Source organism: Salvelinus namaycush, chromosome 1 (assembly GCF_016432855.1).
Source record: "Salvelinus namaycush isolate Seneca chromosome 1, SaNama_1.0, whole genome shotgun sequence".
Lineage (NCBI taxonomy): Eukaryota > Metazoa > Chordata > Actinopteri > Salmoniformes > Salmonidae > Salvelinus > Salvelinus namaycush.
The window spans coordinates 10246154-10262273 of NC_052307.1; the positions used below are offsets into that span (position 1 = coordinate 10246154).

Sequence of the window (16120 nt, forward strand, 5' to 3'; positions counted from 1 at the left end):
TGGGTTAACCCTATTGGCGCGATGAGTAGTGTTTGCCATTGTGCCAGCGACCCAGGTTCTCTTCCCTGCCCCGCCGTTCGCGACAATTTGCTACAAGCGCAGTTCGCTGCAAGCACACTACAATTAAGAAACACAAAGCACAAACAAATTAAAGAGGATAAAGACAGTTATCTACAATAAATATTTATTGTCAAGTTGATTCATAGTTACAGTACATTTATACAGTGATGCTGTACAATAATAATATTCAAGACTTACTAAGTCAAAGGAATGTTACATTTCCAAACTGAATGCTGAACGACCCACATTACCATACACATTGTAAATACTTGCAACAATGCTATACTGAGACACCTGAGGCATTGTGCTGCTGTCAGCAACCCTACGTCTTTACAGAATAGCCTACTCCCTTTATTTTAAATCTGTAAACCAGATTTATACACACTCATCTGTAGTTTCATGGTCCGTTACTGGTCCATTACTCACACGCACACACGCGCACACACCAATACTCAACACAGAGGAAATGTGTCAGCATAAGCCAGAATGTGATCAGTCAAAATATACAAGGTCACATTGCACTACAAACCATCTTTCTCCTCTTATATCGTAAGATGCCTCACTTTTTCTTTCGCGCATTGTTGACTACAAAGTGCAGTCATGATATGTAGGAAACTACTTGATAGAGACAACATTCTTCTATCTGACCTCTGGACCAAAGTTAATATCCATGGGAGAGACGCTGTAGACATACATACTGTATCATGTCCTCTAGTTAGGTCATAGTAGATGGAGATGGATCACAGCCCTAGTTTGCTTCTGAGTTAACCTTCATAGGCTTTCCGTCTCTCTGTAGACTATTGATCTGGTGGAATTAGATGCTGCATGGTCTATCAGGCAGACGTTTCCTGCTGTAGGCTTCTCTTTTGTCACACACTCCCCAACAGAGATACTGCTGAGCTGACACACTCCGTTCACATGTCCACCTCACACACATCTCCCATGGTGCGTGCTACTGCTGTTAGACCTGTGTGTAGCGGATGATCTCACTCAGGTCATAGCCCGTCACAGCGAAGGCGTAGCCGTCCCCGTCGCAGAACTTAGCCCCGCAGATCTGGGTGTCTGTCACACACTCGTTATACATGTGCACGATCTGGAGGGAGAGAGAGGGAGGGAGGCAGTCAATGTCTGTCCGTCCGTGTGTGCGTGGTGTAGTGAGGTCCCTCCCTGGTATGGTTTGAGAGGTTACCTCCACACTGTTAGTCTCTGGTGTCATGGTCAGATGCCACACTCTAACCAGAGAGTCCTCAGCAGCAGACAGAAGCTTGGAGCACAAACACACAGACAGACAGACAGACAGGGAAAATGATCAATTAGCATCAGAATTCACTCCCTTACATTTAGATGTTTCGCTTTTCTACATGGCTCTCTAGTAGCTTGCTTTAAAATCAGTTTGCATACAACTGGTGATAAACACAGTCCTTTGTCTGGAGATAGATAGTCATACGGAAATTGCCAATCCCTCCCAGTGCCCCATCCTGACAGCATCTGGTGTTGACCTCACCAGGCCAGAGAAGGGGGCGATGTCCAAGGAGTAGATCCAGCGCGCGTGGGCGTTGACCTCTGCGTGGACGATCCCTGTCACGGCCTCGTAGAGACGGATCTGCCCTGTGCCATAGCCTGCCACCACGGTTCCCTTCCACAGCTTCACCGAGGAGCAGCTCATACTGGTACAAAAAGAGGGCAGAGGCGTTGAGGTTAGTGATAGCATTTCCACAGATGCCAGGCCAATGGCAAGAGGAACTCATAACTACAAGGCCTCTACGGCCCTATCTGAAGAAGGGAGTTCAAATGTGGTTAAAAGATCCTGTTAGTAACTCACTCACTCGAAACCAGGGATCTTGTTGAGCAGCTGGAAGTCCTCTCCTGACTTCCACACACAGAGATTGCCAGAGTCGTCAGCACTCACCATGTCTGCTATGCACTCCTGGCGGAGGGAGAGCATCAAGGACAGGGTCAATATCTAAAGCTGTGATTGATGCATATTGATAGACAACTACACCTTCATCTGTCTGTCGGTTCTACATGGTTACGGTTATTATCAAACATAACACTTGGCCCCAGATGGATAATGCTTTTCCTAGATTAACAACAGACACATACACATGGTGTGTGTGCATAGTACCAGGCTACCGGAACATTCTGAGGCCAAATCCGTGATGGACTCCTTGTGCTCCTCCAGCATCTCCGAGAGGGTGATGTTACTGCCTTTAATGGGGACATCAAACACCAGCATAGAGCCAGAGGAGATGCCTGCAGCGAGAGAGAGAGAGAGAGAGAGAGATGAAATTGGCTGGGTTTTTGTCAACATCCTGTCAGGTGTGAAGTGATTGCAGGAGAGAGAGGGAGAGGCCTAGCTTGCCGTGCTCATTCTGTACTTACCCACACAGATGTATTTTTCCCGCACTGCTGCAATCCCTCGAGCAAACACTGCCTGAGCTGTGGGTACAGATCAGGATATATCATCAGCACGGTCCTCTGAGCTCACACACTCAACCTACAGTACACCAAACTCCTCTCCATGGTAGACACCCCTCCATGGCAAAGACACCCCTTCATGGCAAAGACACCCCTCCATGGCAAAGACACCCCTCCATGACAAAGACACCTCTCCATGACAAAGACACCCTTCCATGGTAAAGATGGCCACCAGACAATCACACAGCAGAGAAGGACACAGCAGAAAAAGGACTCTTGAAGCAGAGCTTCTGTAGCTGTTACTGGGTAGAGATAAAGGAGCAGCTCATTCATATCCAAAGTCAGAGTCTCTCTTGGGTTTGTAGGCACTGGTAAGGGTTAGAGGAGACTCAGTATTTGTATATGGGGCAGAAGTTACCTGTTTGGGTCTCAGGCGTGTCCAGTGCATGCCAGTATACCATTATGGATCCATCCGACTCATATATCTGGAACACAGACACACCTGTCAAGACCTGACCAACAGGCGGACACCATTGTATAAGGCCACACACATGTCACAGGAGAATGCTGAGGGGAGGACGGCTCATAATAATGTCTGGAACGGAGCAAATGGAATGGCATCAAACACATAGAAACCATGTGTTTGATGTATTTGATACCATTCCACTCCAGCCATTAACACGAGCCATCCTTCCAAATTTAGGTAACACCAACCTCCTGTGACACATGCACACAATCCACTCACCTGGATGCCTTTCTGAGAGGTGAGCACCAGGATGTCACGAGATGGGAGGACACACCAGGCTGCCTGAAAGGAGAGACAGCAAGTTTCCCCTTCAACAAAAGATCAAATACTGTACCAACTCATGTCCATCTACCATGGACATTAAAGAAGGAAGTAGACCCATATCATTCATGATCCACTGACACCCTCTTGGTCAGCGCTAATAACACTCTACCTGCATGATGAGGGAGGAGCTGGTAGCTACGTTGGCCTCTTTGGACTGCAGCTGGCGGTGGGAGTAGTTGAGTCCGTCCCAAGAAGCACTGACCATATTGACCATGTTGGCGTGTACCACTGTGAAATAGGTCAGGCTCCGCGGGGCTATGCGCAGCACGCTCAGGTTGTTGTATAGCGCAGACGCACTGCTTTTCATCTGAATGCTCTTCTCTTTGTGGTACATCTTTCAATCGTATCAATTCAATTGGGTAAATAGGGATGGTGCAAATAGTGTACTTAATGATGACAATTCTGGGGAACAATGAGAAATACGGCTGGTTAGTATTGCAGTGTGTGTCAGTATGTCGCTGTGTCTCTGAGTTGGGTGAGATGTGGGAAAAGAGGCAGTGTAAAATATGTCATACACAAGAACACAATGTTGCCCAACGTGAAGATTATCATTCTCACTATGAGCAAGTTCAGCGAACATGCTGACCTACTAGCCAGCTAACGTTAGTCATCCAAATTATTTTTGACCATGCCACACTGGGCACTTGAATCAAGCTAGCTGTATAGCTAATCAGCTTGCCATGCACTCCTATGAATTGGAATACGTTAGAAGCCATCTAGTTATCAGTCTAGCCATTGCCGGCTAAGTTAACTAACGGATACGTTACATCAATTAGGAACTAAGTCAGTTAGCTCAATGCAATTCAGCAAACATACAAAAGTCAGCTAAAGTTGCCTTTAAGTCTATTCATCTTTCTTACGCTAGCTAGCTAACGTTGGCTAGCTCCTGCTAGGAAGCCTAAGCTTGGAGGCAAGTATTGTTGAACAGAATACCGTATTGTGAACTAACGTTAGCTTCTATCATATATTCTGCTATTCGCTAGATAAATACAGTTAGCAATATTCTATGTTAGGTTATTCATTCATCAACAAGTCCTAAATAGATTGCATTTCATTAGCAAGGAGGAGATTACCATTGCGCGTCCTTTGCAGCCATAGTGACAGCTCCACCTTTGCGTGAAACGTCATACGTCCTGTGTACACAAAAAAAGTAGTGGCGTTTTCAGTTGCCAAGCAATCCTGTCTTTCGGGTTGGAAAAAAGTTGGGCAACGAGAGAAGTCTTCTTGTTCTTCTCCCATCAGATTGAAGACAAAGATTTTCAGCCTGCTCTTTGTTTAAGGTACCTAAGTATTGTTATCTAGATTAGCAAGCAACCTTGTTATGTTTGTTGATGCATTGCTTCACTTGGCTAGGTTGTTCAATCACTGCAGGCAGCTTCAAAGATTTTTCACTTCTTGTCCAATACAAGGTGGTGAGGGCTGTGTTGTTGTTGCCCACAGCAGACAGTCTGGTGTGTTTCAAGAAAGTGACAACTCTCCAGTAAAAAACCCACCAAGAAGGCATATTGTAACTCCATCCATCAAACATAAATGTACAAATTAATCTAGTACTTTTGAAGGGAGTGAGAGTAGAAAAAGACAAGATTCTGAACCAGAGTTATAACTAAAAGTTATTGCTTTGAATGACTGCACATTTAATAGTATCCTACATCTTTTTTTCACTCACGCAATTCTAATCTAACCTCAGCAAAATAAGAAACGTCCCTTTTTCAGGACCCTGTCTTTCAAAGATAATTCGTAAACATCTAAATAACTTCACAGATCTTCATTGTAAAGGGTTTAAACACTGTTTCCCATGCTTGTTCAATGAACCATAAACAATTAATGAACATGCACCTGTGGAACGGTCGTTAAGACACTAACAGCTTACAGACGGTAGGCAATTAACATCACAGTTTATGAAAACTTAGGACACTAAAGAGGCCTTTCTACTGACTCTGAAAAACACAAAAAGAAAGATGTCCAGGGTCCCTGCTCATCTGTGTGAACATGCCTTAGGCATGCTGCAAGGAGGCATGAGAACTGCAGATGTGGCCAGGGCAATAAATTGCAATGTCCGTACTGTGAGACGCCTAAGACAGCGCTACAGGGAGACGGGACAGACAGCTGATCATTCTCGCAGTGGCAGACCACGTGTAACAACACCTGCACAGGATCGGTACATCTGAACATCACACCTGCGGGACAGGTACAGGATGGCAACAACAACTGCCCGAGTTACACCAGGAATGCACAATCCCTCCATCAGTGCTCAGACTGTCCACAATAGGCTGAGAGAGGCTGGACTGAGGGCTTGTAGGCCTGTTGTAAAGGCAGGTCCTCACCAGACATCACCGGCAACAACGTCGTCTATGGGCACAAACCCACCGTCGCTGGACCAGACAGGACTGACAAAAAGTGCTCTTCACTGACGAGTCTCGGTTTTGTCTCACCAGGGGTGATGGTCGGATTCGCGTTTATCGACGAAGGAATGAGCGTTACACCGAGGCCTGTACTCTGGAGCGGGATCGATTTGGAGGTGGAGGGTCCGTCATGGTCTGGGGCGGTGTGTCACAGCATCATCGGACTGAGCTTGTTGTCATTGCAGGCAATCTCAACGCTGTGCGTTACAGGGAAGACATCCTTCCTCATGTGGTACCCTTCCTACAAGCTCATCCTGACATGACCCTCCAGCATGACAATGCCACCAGCCATACTGCTCGTTCTGTGCGTGATTTCCTGCAAGACAGGAATGTCAGTGTTCTGCCATGGCCAGCGAAGAGCCCGGATCTCAATCCCATTGAGCACGTCTGGGACCTGTTGGATCGGAGGGTGAGGGCTAGGGCCATTCCCCCCCAGAAATGATCGAGAACTTGCAGATGCCTTGGTGGAAGAATGGGATAACATCTCACAGCAAGAACTGGCAAATCTGGTGCAGTCCACGAGGAGGAGATGCACTGCAGTACTTAATGCAGCTGGTGGCCACACCAGATACTGACTGTTACTTTTGATTTTGACCCCCCCTTTGTTCAGGGACACATTATTCCATTTCTGTTAGTCACATGTCTGTGGAACTTGTTCAGTTTATGTCTCAGTTGTTGAATCTTGTTAGGTTCATACAAATATTTACACATGTTAAGTTTGCTGAAAATAAACACAGTTGACAGTGAGAGGACTTTTTATTTTTTTGCTTTAGTACAGTCCTAATTGCTCTTTTTGTGGCTTATGTGTTAACTCAGGCTCCCGGCAAAGATGTCCCGCGCTGCATCAAAGTCCCGTGCTGAGAAGGGGCGCACCAACTCTGCTCCTGCACCCCCCCCTCCTCCTTCCCAGAGTCCAGATGTGGTGGACATTGTCCCGGGCCGCCTGACAGAGTCTAACTGGGTGTCCATGCTAGTGCAGGAGGAAGGAGAGGAGGTGGTGGTGGAGGTCCTGTATGAATTCATGAACCATATCATGGAGAAGTGTTACACTGTGTACCTCCAGAGACAGGTGAGGCCTTACGTTCACAGTTGGACACTACCTTTGTCAGACAATAGTCTGATACATTCACTGTGCAGAGATGACATTCTGATTTTGTTTCAAACAAATATTAATAAATGTACTGTAGCCAATGAAGAATCGTTCAGTTTATGCGGCTCATCAGTTTAATGTGGGCAGTATACAGTGCATTCGGAAAGTATTCAGACACCTTCCATTTGTCCACATTATGTTACAGCCTTATTCTAAAATGGATTAAATAAAAATACATGTTCATCAATCTACACACCCTACCCCATAATGACAAAGCAAAAACAGGTTTTTAGAAATGTTTACAAATTTATCAAAACTGAAATACCTCATTTACATAAGTATTCAGACCTTTTGCTATGCGACTCGAAATTGAGCTCGGGTGCATCCTGTTTCCATTGAGATGTTTCTACAACTTGACTGGAGTCGACTTGTGGTAAATTAAATTGTTTGAATATGATTTGGAAAGGCACACACCTGTCTATATAAGGTCCCACAGTTGACAGTGCATGTCAGAGCAAAAACCAAGCCATGAGGTCGAAGGAATAGTCCATAGAGCTCAGAGACAGGATTGTGTCGAGGGCACAGATGTGGGGAAGGGTACCAAAAATGTCTGCAGCATTTAAGGTCCCCAAGAACACAGTGGTCTCCATTATTCTTAAATGGAAGAAGTTTTGAACCACCAAGGCTCATCCTAGAGCTGGCCGCCCGGCCAAACTGAGCAATCAGAGGAGAAGGGCCTTGGTCAGGGAGGTGACCAAGAACCCGATGGGGCTCTTTCAGAGTGACCAGAGTTCCTCTGTGAAGATGGGATAACCTTCCAGAAGGACAACCATCTCTGCAGCACTCCACCAATCAGACTTTTATGGTAGTGGCCAGACGGAAGCCACTCCTCAGTAAAAGGCACAAGACATCCCACTTGGAGTTTGCCAAAAGACACCTAAAGGACTCTCAGACCATGAGTAACAAGATTATCTGGTCTGCTGAAACCAAGATTGAACTCTTTGGCCTGAATACCAAGCTTTACGTCTGGAAGAAACCTGGCACCATCCCTACGGTGAAGCATGGTGGTGGCAGCATCATGCTGTGGGGATGTTTTTCAGCTGCAGGGACTGGTAGATGAACAGAGCAAAGTACAGAGAGATCCTTGATGAAAACCTGCTCCAGAGCACTCAGGAACTCTGACTGGTGCGAAGGTTCACCTTCAAACAGGACAACGACCCTAAGCACACGGCTAAGACAACGCAGGAGTGGCTTCGGGACAAGTCTCTGAATGTCCTTGAGTAGCCCAGCCAGAACCCGGACTTCAACCTGATCGAAAATCTCTGGAGAGACCTAAAAATAGCTGTGCGGCAATGCTCCCCATCCAACCTGACAGAGCTTGAGAGGATCTGTAGAGAAGAATGGGAGAAACTCCCCAAATAAAAGTGTGCCAAGCTTGTAGCGTCATAGCCAAGAAGGCTGTAATCGCGGCTAAAGGTGCTTCAACAAAGTACTGAGTGAAGGGTCCGAATACTTATGTAAATGTGATATTTTTTTTTAATTTTTTTTTTAAAACAGTTTTTGCTTTGTCATTGTGGGGTATTGTGTGTAGTTTGATGAGGGAAAAACACAATTTAATCCATTTTAAAATAGGCTGTAATGTAACAAAGTGTGGAAAATGTCAAGGGGCCTGAATACTTTCTGAATGCACTGTATATACTATTGATTTAATCAATTCCCTTTACAATAACTGCCTTCCTTTGCTCAGAGGATCAAATGCACTGTTTCAATCTGGCTGGTGACCAATTTCCCTTTACTATTCTCTCACCAATAATGCTGCTAATTTTTTGCGGGACTGACAATGAAATGTCTCCTCTCTAGCCAGAGTTATTCACAACGTCTTGGGCCCGAGATTCTTTGGTGCAGATTCTGGAGTGGCAGTTCCTGGTCCAGGATGAGGGGGAGGGGCCAGACAGTGCCCCCTCCTGGGAAGAAGATTCAGAGCCCCTGCCGTCAACTACAGACTCCTGGGCACAAGGCTGTGTGCTGGTTCTGCAAGCCAAGCCAACAAAATACCCTTCTCCCCTACAGGTAACTCTGAACAATACTCCATCGAGCTGCGTTGTGTTTCCACTCTAACAAGTCTACCTGGAAATAACCCAAAATGTCCAGGATATATCTAGCAGTAAATATGTAGTAGTAAAGGAAGTAGAAATAGTAAAATAAGAACTCCATGAAGTATATTGTTTGAAGCTAGTTGCTTGCTTACCGGTGAGTGGCCGGTGTAAAGCTAATACTGTAAAGCTAATCATTTAATCATAATAATGTAATCTAACACATCTCTGGTGTTTTCCTCCAGAGGTCCACTCCGGTTGGTGAGGCGGCTGGACGGACAGGTCATAGGGCCAATCACAAGACTCACACTGTGAGCCAGCTTAGTTCCTCTCCCAAGCATTCCAGAGAAGACAGAAAAGCCAGAGAGCCACCAGGTTTTAGGGGTTTCAAACTATCCCCTGCCCCCCCACCCATAACTGAGGGAGGGACCTGGAGGCAGCATCACTCATCACCCACCACTCCCACAGAGGACTACCTGCAGTCTCCAAGGCATTCTCTGAACAGCTCAGTGACTGAGGAAGAAAAGTATGTAGAGACATGCCCAAACATCTCTGTCCAAAGTGCTAAGCTCCGTCCTCAGCGTGGAGGCTTCCCAGCCATGCCGAGACTGGATCTTACCCGTCTTCCACGCCATCGTGTCTGGCCCCAATATGAAGTGCTGGATGCCAGTCCCTCAAAGCGCCATCCATTGAGAACCGGAGGTCCACTGGCAGCAGGGCAGAATCTTGAGAAACAACACACCACACAGACAAAGGCAATGAAACCCTTGACCAACTACAAAGGCCCATCCATGGCCCAGAGGAGAAATGCCCTGACTGGGGCAGTCTGTCTGACCATTAAAAGGAGGAGTATTCCGCATGGGGGCAACAGTGAGGGGATTGTACCCTTCTCTGGCACCCTGATGCTGGATAGCATGGAGCTGGCCCCTGGGGTCACTCTCAAAGGCCCCCAGGGGACCCGTTTCAGCCCCCTCAAAGGATGCCCAGCCCAGCCAGAGCACAGTGCAGAGCTGAGGCCCATACAGAACAATCTGCCTGTGCCACTGTTTCCCCTGGAGCAGCTGACGGCCGGACCAGACCCTCAGGTCAACACACTGATTTGACACCAACTTGGCCATAACTCAAGAACTTTGGGAAGGTCAATTACTTTAGACAAAATAATGGGATCCATTTCATGACAATAACTTTAAGAATTAAAGAAATATACAAATTGTTGAGATTAAATAACGTTTAAAAAAGTTTTTATTTTAAAATGTGTAATTTTCCAGCGATTTCTACATACAATGAAACTAGAAATTTGAGTTAACTTCACTTTTCCCAGCTAATCAGATATTTGATGCTCCATGGTGGAGCAGTAGGCCATATGTGGGCTTTCAGACTGAGGTAGAAAGGCATTTTTTTCAATGGTATGAGTAAATTTAACAAGATGGCACGGTGTCGTATATATAATATACATTGTATTGCTCGGATTGACATAAATTGACAGTATTTTTTGCAAATGAAGTTTATCTTCGTGTGCGCTCTCTGCTGCTAGAAACCTAGTACTGCAATGGCGACACCACGTGACTAATGCGGAACAACAACAAACGTGAAAATTGAGTAAATGCCTCTCCCTGAATAAATGCCTCTCGTCAGTACCAAGTCAAGCAGCAGGAGTTAATGTCGTAATAATTATCATTTTTTATATTGATGTACGCGATGTATGGAACATGGTTAGTTCTCCTTATACTTTCCCAAACTCATGGATATTGTATGTGCCAAAATCGTACCACAAACTTCAGACCCAACATTGTGATGGTGATGTCCGATGCATTTGTAAGTACTGCCACTTTGACATTTTGTAAATATTTTTGATTCGTTTTACACAACATTCTCATGAGATTGTGTGGATTATATTTAAATGTTACTTTCCTGATGAGTGATAAGTTGTTTCCACCAGTGAGTTTTAACAAGAATTTATATCCTGGGAATTGTTTTTGTTACTTACAACCTCATGCTAATCACATTAGCCTACGTTAGTTCAACCGTCCCGTGGAGTTATAATATCCCTAGTTAATTTATCACTGCTCTGATAAGGTTGGAGGGTGGGATGCTTTCAGGTATCTAATCAGTCATGGATCAGTTATTATTAATAGAGACATAGTAGAAGCTCTGTTACTACCTCAAAGAAGGGAGAAAGAATTAGGGAGGATGTTTTTTTTAAAGGTATTCAAACTCTTTATTTCCCTCTTGCTGAAGGATGGGCGGCTGACCTTTGACCCTGGGAGTAGGGTGGTCCAGTTACCATACTTAAACTATCTCCGGGAGCTAGGCACTGTCTTCCTCAATGCCTACACCAATTCTCCAATCTGTTGCCCCTCAAGAGCAGGTAAGATGTTAGTGTGCATTTGTATGGAAGACCTCAAGGCAACAGCAGATCATTGGTCAATAATGTGGGCTATGTTACGATCCATTCACAACATACATAACAAGAAGTTGAATTGCATAATGCTGGTGGATGACTCTGATTCCAATAGTTTGTGAGTAACAGACCTGTTCAGTACAAAGGAATAGAATGTAACCAGCTAAAATTGTATTCAAACTCAAACAATACTACAACTGCATTTCAATCCAATGGCCACCATAGGTCCATGGATTGAAACATTTCATGGTCTGTTGTATGTTGTTTATTTTTCTCAGCTATGTGGAGTGGTCGCTTTGCCCATTTAACTGAGTCCTGGAATAATTATAAGTGCCTGGACCCCAATGCCACAACGTGGATGGACATGCTCCAACAGAATGGCTATAACACCTTGAGTGTTGGGAAGCTGGACTATACTTCAGGAAGCCACTCTGTCAGGTGGGCGGGCACTGCAGTAAGCCATGAATGCCAAACATACCCTCGTAAAACTGACAATCCCACCGATCCTTGACTTCGGCGATGTCGTTTACAAAATAGCCTCCAAAATAGCACTCCAGCAGGTATATTTCACTGGTCATCCCCAAAGCCAACACCCCCTTTGGCAGCCTTTCCTTCCAGTTCTCTGCTGCCAATGACTGGAACGAATTGCAAAAATCACTGAAGCTGGAGATTTACAACTCTCTCACTAACTTTAAGCATTATCTGTCAGAGCAGCTTACTGTACCTGTACACAGCCCATCTGTAAATAGCCCACCCAACTACCTCATCCATATATTGTTATTTATTTTTTTGCTCTTTTGCATCCCAGTATCTATTTGCACATCATCATCAGCACATCTATCACTCCAGTGTTAATGCTAAATTGTAGTTATTTTGCCACAATGGCCTATTTATTGCCTTACCTCCCTAACATTACTACATTTGCACACACTGTACTTAGCTTTTTCTATTGTGTTATTGACTGTACGTTTGTTTATCCCATGTATAACTCTGTGTTGTTGTTGTTGTCGCACTGCTTTGCTTTATCTTGGCCAGGTCGCAGTTGTAAATGAGAACTTTGTTCACCTAACAAAGGTGAAAAAATAAAATAAATAAATAAATAAAAATAAATATTATAACAGAACTGACAGCAGCATTTTACAGGAAACAGTGAGCTCACTTAAAGTAGCCAGTCTTGTAATGCTAAGAGATACAGAGACTTTATGTGTAGATAGATAGGCTTGTGCATGGAAATGTTCTATTCAGTCTCATTTTCCACAAATGTGAACAGTCCCTTTGATTTCTGACTCATGTCTTTATTTAGGCCTATGTTTTTTCCTCGTGTCTTGTTTGGTGATGTCACATTTTTATGATGTGTGTATTTCCACTCCAGTAATCGTGTGGAGGCATGGACGCGAGATGTGCCTTTCCTTCTGCGGCAAGAGGGCCGGCCGGTGACAGACCTGGTTGGGGACGCGTCCACAATGAGAGTTATGACCAAGGACTGGAGAACCACGGACATTACCACCCAGTGGATCCGCCACAAAGCTGCAGCTCTCTCCCAGCCTTTCGCCCTCTACCTGGGCCTGAACCTGCCACACCCCTACGTCACAGACTCCTTGGGGCCCAACGCTGGGGGGTCCACCTTCCGCACATCTCCTTACTGGCTCGAAAAGGCACGTTCTCTTCAGGCCATTCCATAAGTATTACTACTAGTTCCTATTTACAATTTTAAAGCAGTCATGTGTCATGTTAGCAGTCTAGCTTTGTTTTAACTGTGCTAACCAAATGTTGATACATCTTCAGAAGCATTCGACTTTACTCTAGATGCAGCACTCTAGATTCCCATCTGCAGTCTGCGCTTGTGTTCCATTTTGCAGCATGTGTAATAAGGAGCTGCTGTCCACACACAGGTGATGCCTGAATTAATCTCTGTTCCAAAATGGCTGCCGTTGTCTGACATGCACCCTGTGGACTACTACTCCACCTTCACCAAGAACTGCAGTGGGAACTTCACAGAGCAGGAGGTCAGAAAGATACGGGCCTTCTACTACGCTATGTGTGCCGAAACAGATGCCATGCTGGGTTAGTGGTGACTTAATTGTTTGTGTCTGGAATTTCATGGTTGGCCAAATGTGAACATCCGTACAATGTTTTACAGTGTTGCAGAATGTGGTGTTCAGCAATGGACAGTTTAGCAGTTACTGGTGTTATACTGGTTTATTGCAGATGTATTGCTGGTGGTAGTAAAACATCTAGCCACGTGCCAGCCAGGCAGCCGCCAACCATAGGATGTTCTGCAACCTTGTGCAACTCAATCAGTTTTCATACATTGATTAGGTCTACAACATTCTTGCAAAAAAAACTTGTTTGGAAGTTGAATAAGTAGTCCCTTACATTACCCGCTTCTACTACTCCTTGAATGTAATCCCAACAGACACTCATTCTGTGGCGGTCCGTGCTATCTGGGTTACTTGGGATGTCCCTACTCCATTTGATGTTGATATTTTAAAATAGTTAAAGTTAGGTAAGGGTTCAGGGTAGGGATGTTCGAAGGATCCCGGAGAGTACTAACCATTCTGTGGCTGCGCTACTCTCTGTGGTCCTTCTAGGCCAGGTGATCTCAGCTCTGCGGGACACAGGCTTGCTGGACACCACAGTGCTGCTCTTCACGTCTGACCACGGCGACCTGGCCATGGAGCACCGACAGTTCTACAAGATGTCCATGTTTGAGGGCAGCTCCCATGTCCCCCTGCTCATCATGGGGCCTGGGGTGAAGTCTGGCCTGCGGCTGAGTCAGCCAGTGTCCTTGGTGGACATCTATCCCACTGTGCTGGGTAAGTACAGGAGTATCTCAGGGTCAGAAGCACAGGGCTTGATGATGGAGGGATTCAAAGGGTTGTTACACATCCTGGTCAGTAAACTGATTCCATTCCACATACGTGTTTGCAGAGATGGCAGGCGTAGCAGTGCCAGGTGGCCTTAGTGGTCATTCACTCCTGCCTTTGCTGTCTCAGTCTGCTGCCCGGCCCGCACGGACTCGCCCAGACTGGGTATTGAGTGAATACCACGGTTGCAATGCTAACGCCTCCACCTATATGTTGAGGGAGGGCCGGTGGAAGTACATTACCTACGCAGATGGTGTGAGTGTCCCCCCGCAGCTATTCGGTGAGTCCTCCCCCCCGCACTGAAAGATTACTGGAGGAAAGAGGGTTGTTTTTATCCCTCATCATTACTTATCAGAATGTAAATTACACATGGTCCAATATCTAATCCTTTTATTTAGTGGATAAAGATGATTTGGGACAGTACCACGACTGTGTGTACTTGGTATGTGATTTTTAAGTATAGCCACATAACTTTCGGCATTATTTAGATGTCAACTGACTTGCCTAGTTAAATAAAGGTTAAATATATACATTTTTAAATGTAGATGTCATGTCATTCCCCACTAAAACCTTTGTCTTTTCCCTACGTAGAGAATGTTCCCTACGTAGATCAAATCTCTGCAACCACCCTTTCCTCTTTTAACACTTTTAATATCTCTCCCCTGACAGACCTAACGGTGGAAAAAGAGGAGCTTCACAATGTGGCGTCCAAATTCCCTGATGTGTGTCGTCACCTGGACAAGCTGCTGCGCAGCGTAGTAGACTACCCTCAAGTCTCTCAGGCAATCCGTCTCTACAATAAGCAACAGTTTGCTGCATGGCGAAAGAGTCTTGGTGACAATTATACCCAAGTCATTGCAAACCTGCGTTGGCATCTGGACTGGCAAGAGGATGTGGAGAACAATGAGAAAGCCATCAATGAGTGGCTCATGACATCTGGGTTCTCTTCTGAAAAGCTCAAATTATCAGTGTTTTAACTGGCCTGCTGTATTAGAAAAGCACCAAAATAAAGATGTTATGCCAAACATGACTACCAATAACTGCACAATCCACAACAGTGCTGCAAACTAAAATTATAATTCTGGTCAAAATGTGAGAAAGCGCACCCCCATAGTTAAAGCGTAATTATAATTCACTTGTTTCTTTGTTTATTTACTCTGGTAAGATTGTGGGCGGCAGGTACAGTAGTGTTGGGCTAGGAACCGAAAGGTCGCTGGTTTGAATACCCGAGGTGACGTGGTGACAAATCTGTCGATGTGCCCTTAAGCAAGACACTTAATTTATGTCAGTGCTCCAGTGGCGCTATACTACTATGGATGACCCTGTAAAACAATACATTTCACTGCACCTATCCGGTGTATGTGACAATGAAACATAAAAGAAATAGATTGTATGTCTGGTAGAGTTTATTGTTCTGTATTACATTCACTTCTGGTCCTGGAGAGTTGTTGGCTTTTGTTCCAGCCCAGCACTAAAGCACCTGTAAATACTGGGTCGCATCAACCAAAGATTATGGATATACTGACAAGATACGTTTCTCCGCCCTAACAATGGGAGTCGTTGTCCACACAGGCAAGGCGGGCTGTCTAGCTCCCGCCTATCCTTTCTTTGGATTGGATACATATTATTGTAATCCCTTTTTGAATATTCGATGAGGGTTATTGACATCAAATTCCTGTGTTCAATGGAGAGATGCTATGCTACTAGCCTCATGACATGAATATACATCGCCATCTGATCTTCAAAAAGTTCTACAGCTGCACCATCGAGAGCATCCTGACGGGTTGCATCACTGCCTGGTATGGTAACTGCTCGGCCTCTGACCGCAAGGCATTACAGAGGGTAGTGCATACGGCCCAGTACATCACGAGGGCCAAGCTTCCTGCCATCCAGGACCTCTACACCAGGCGGTGTCTGAGGACAGCCCTAAAAATTGTCA

The 16120-nt window shown here is 45.3% G+C and overlaps 3 protein-coding genes across 3 annotated transcripts; 2 read left to right on the forward strand and 1 right to left on the reverse strand.

Annotated features, from left to right (window-relative positions):
- Nucleotides 1-317: 317 nt before the first annotated feature.
- Nucleotides 318-3725, reverse strand: wdr54 (WD repeat domain 54). The gene is made up of 9 exons (XM_039000960.1): nt 3438-3725; nt 3224-3286; nt 2897-2963; nt 2443-2499; nt 2186-2313; nt 1887-1987; nt 1565-1727; nt 1250-1324; nt 318-1153 (listed from the first exon to the last, which is right to left on the reverse strand). The coding sequence occupies exons 1-9, from the start codon at nt 3660-3662 to the stop codon at nt 1022-1024; spliced, it is 1011 nt and encodes a 336-aa protein (XP_038856888.1). The 5' UTR covers nt 3663-3725; the 3' UTR covers nt 318-1021.
- A 2828-nt stretch (nt 3726-6553) lies between these two features.
- Nucleotides 6554-10383, forward strand: LOC120047408. The gene is made up of 3 exons (XM_038992964.1): nt 6554-6799; nt 8681-8890; nt 9159-10383. The coding sequence occupies exons 1-3, from the start codon at nt 6560-6562 to the stop codon at nt 10014-10016; spliced, it is 1308 nt and encodes a 435-aa protein (XP_038848892.1). The 5' UTR covers nt 6554-6559; the 3' UTR covers nt 10017-10383.
- Nucleotides 10384-10489: 106 nt separating this feature from the next.
- Nucleotides 10490-15583, forward strand: arsk (arylsulfatase family, member K). Its single transcript, XM_038992863.1, has 8 exons — nt 10490-10728; nt 11152-11281; nt 11593-11752; nt 12687-12969; nt 13207-13378; nt 13906-14130; nt 14246-14461; nt 14851-15583. Exons 1-8 carry the CDS (start codon nt 10603-10605, stop codon nt 15156-15158), a joined length of 1620 nt encoding a protein of 539 aa, XP_038848791.1. The 5' UTR covers nt 10490-10602; the 3' UTR covers nt 15159-15583.
- Nucleotides 15584-16120: the final 537 nt, after the last annotated feature.

Coding starts and splice junctions, on each gene's coding strand:
- wdr54 (XM_039000960.1), bottom strand. CDS start 3,662: ATGTACCACAAAGAGAAGAGCATTCAGATGAAAAGCAGTGCGTCTGCG. Junction 1,988..2,185: donor CAGAATGTTCCGGTAGCCTG/GTACTATGCACA, acceptor TCCCTCCGCCAG/GAGTGCATAGCAGACATGGT. Junction 1,728..1,886: donor AACAAGATCCCTGGTTTCGA/GTGAGTGAGTTA, acceptor TTTTTGTACCAG/TATGAGCTGCTCCTCGGTGA.
- LOC120047408 (XM_038992964.1), top strand. CDS start 6,560: ATGTCCCGCGCTGCATCAAAGTCCCGTGCTGAGAAGGGGCGCACCAAC. Junction 6,800..8,680: donor CTGTGTACCTCCAGAGACAG/GTGAGGCCTTAC, acceptor TCTCCTCTCTAG/CCAGAGTTATTCACAACGTC. Junction 8,891..9,158: donor AATACCCTTCTCCCCTACAG/GTAACTCTGAAC, acceptor GTTTTCCTCCAG/AGGTCCACTCCGGTTGGTGA.
- arsk (XM_038992863.1), top strand. CDS start 10,603: ATGTACGCGATGTATGGAACATGGTTAGTTCTCCTTATACTTTCCCAA. Junction 11,282..11,592: donor CTGTTGCCCCTCAAGAGCAG/GTAAGATGTTAG, acceptor TATTTTTCTCAG/CTATGTGGAGTGGTCGCTTT. Junction 11,753..12,686: donor TCAGGAAGCCACTCTGTCAG/GTGGGCGGGCAC, acceptor TTTCCACTCCAG/TAATCGTGTGGAGGCATGGA.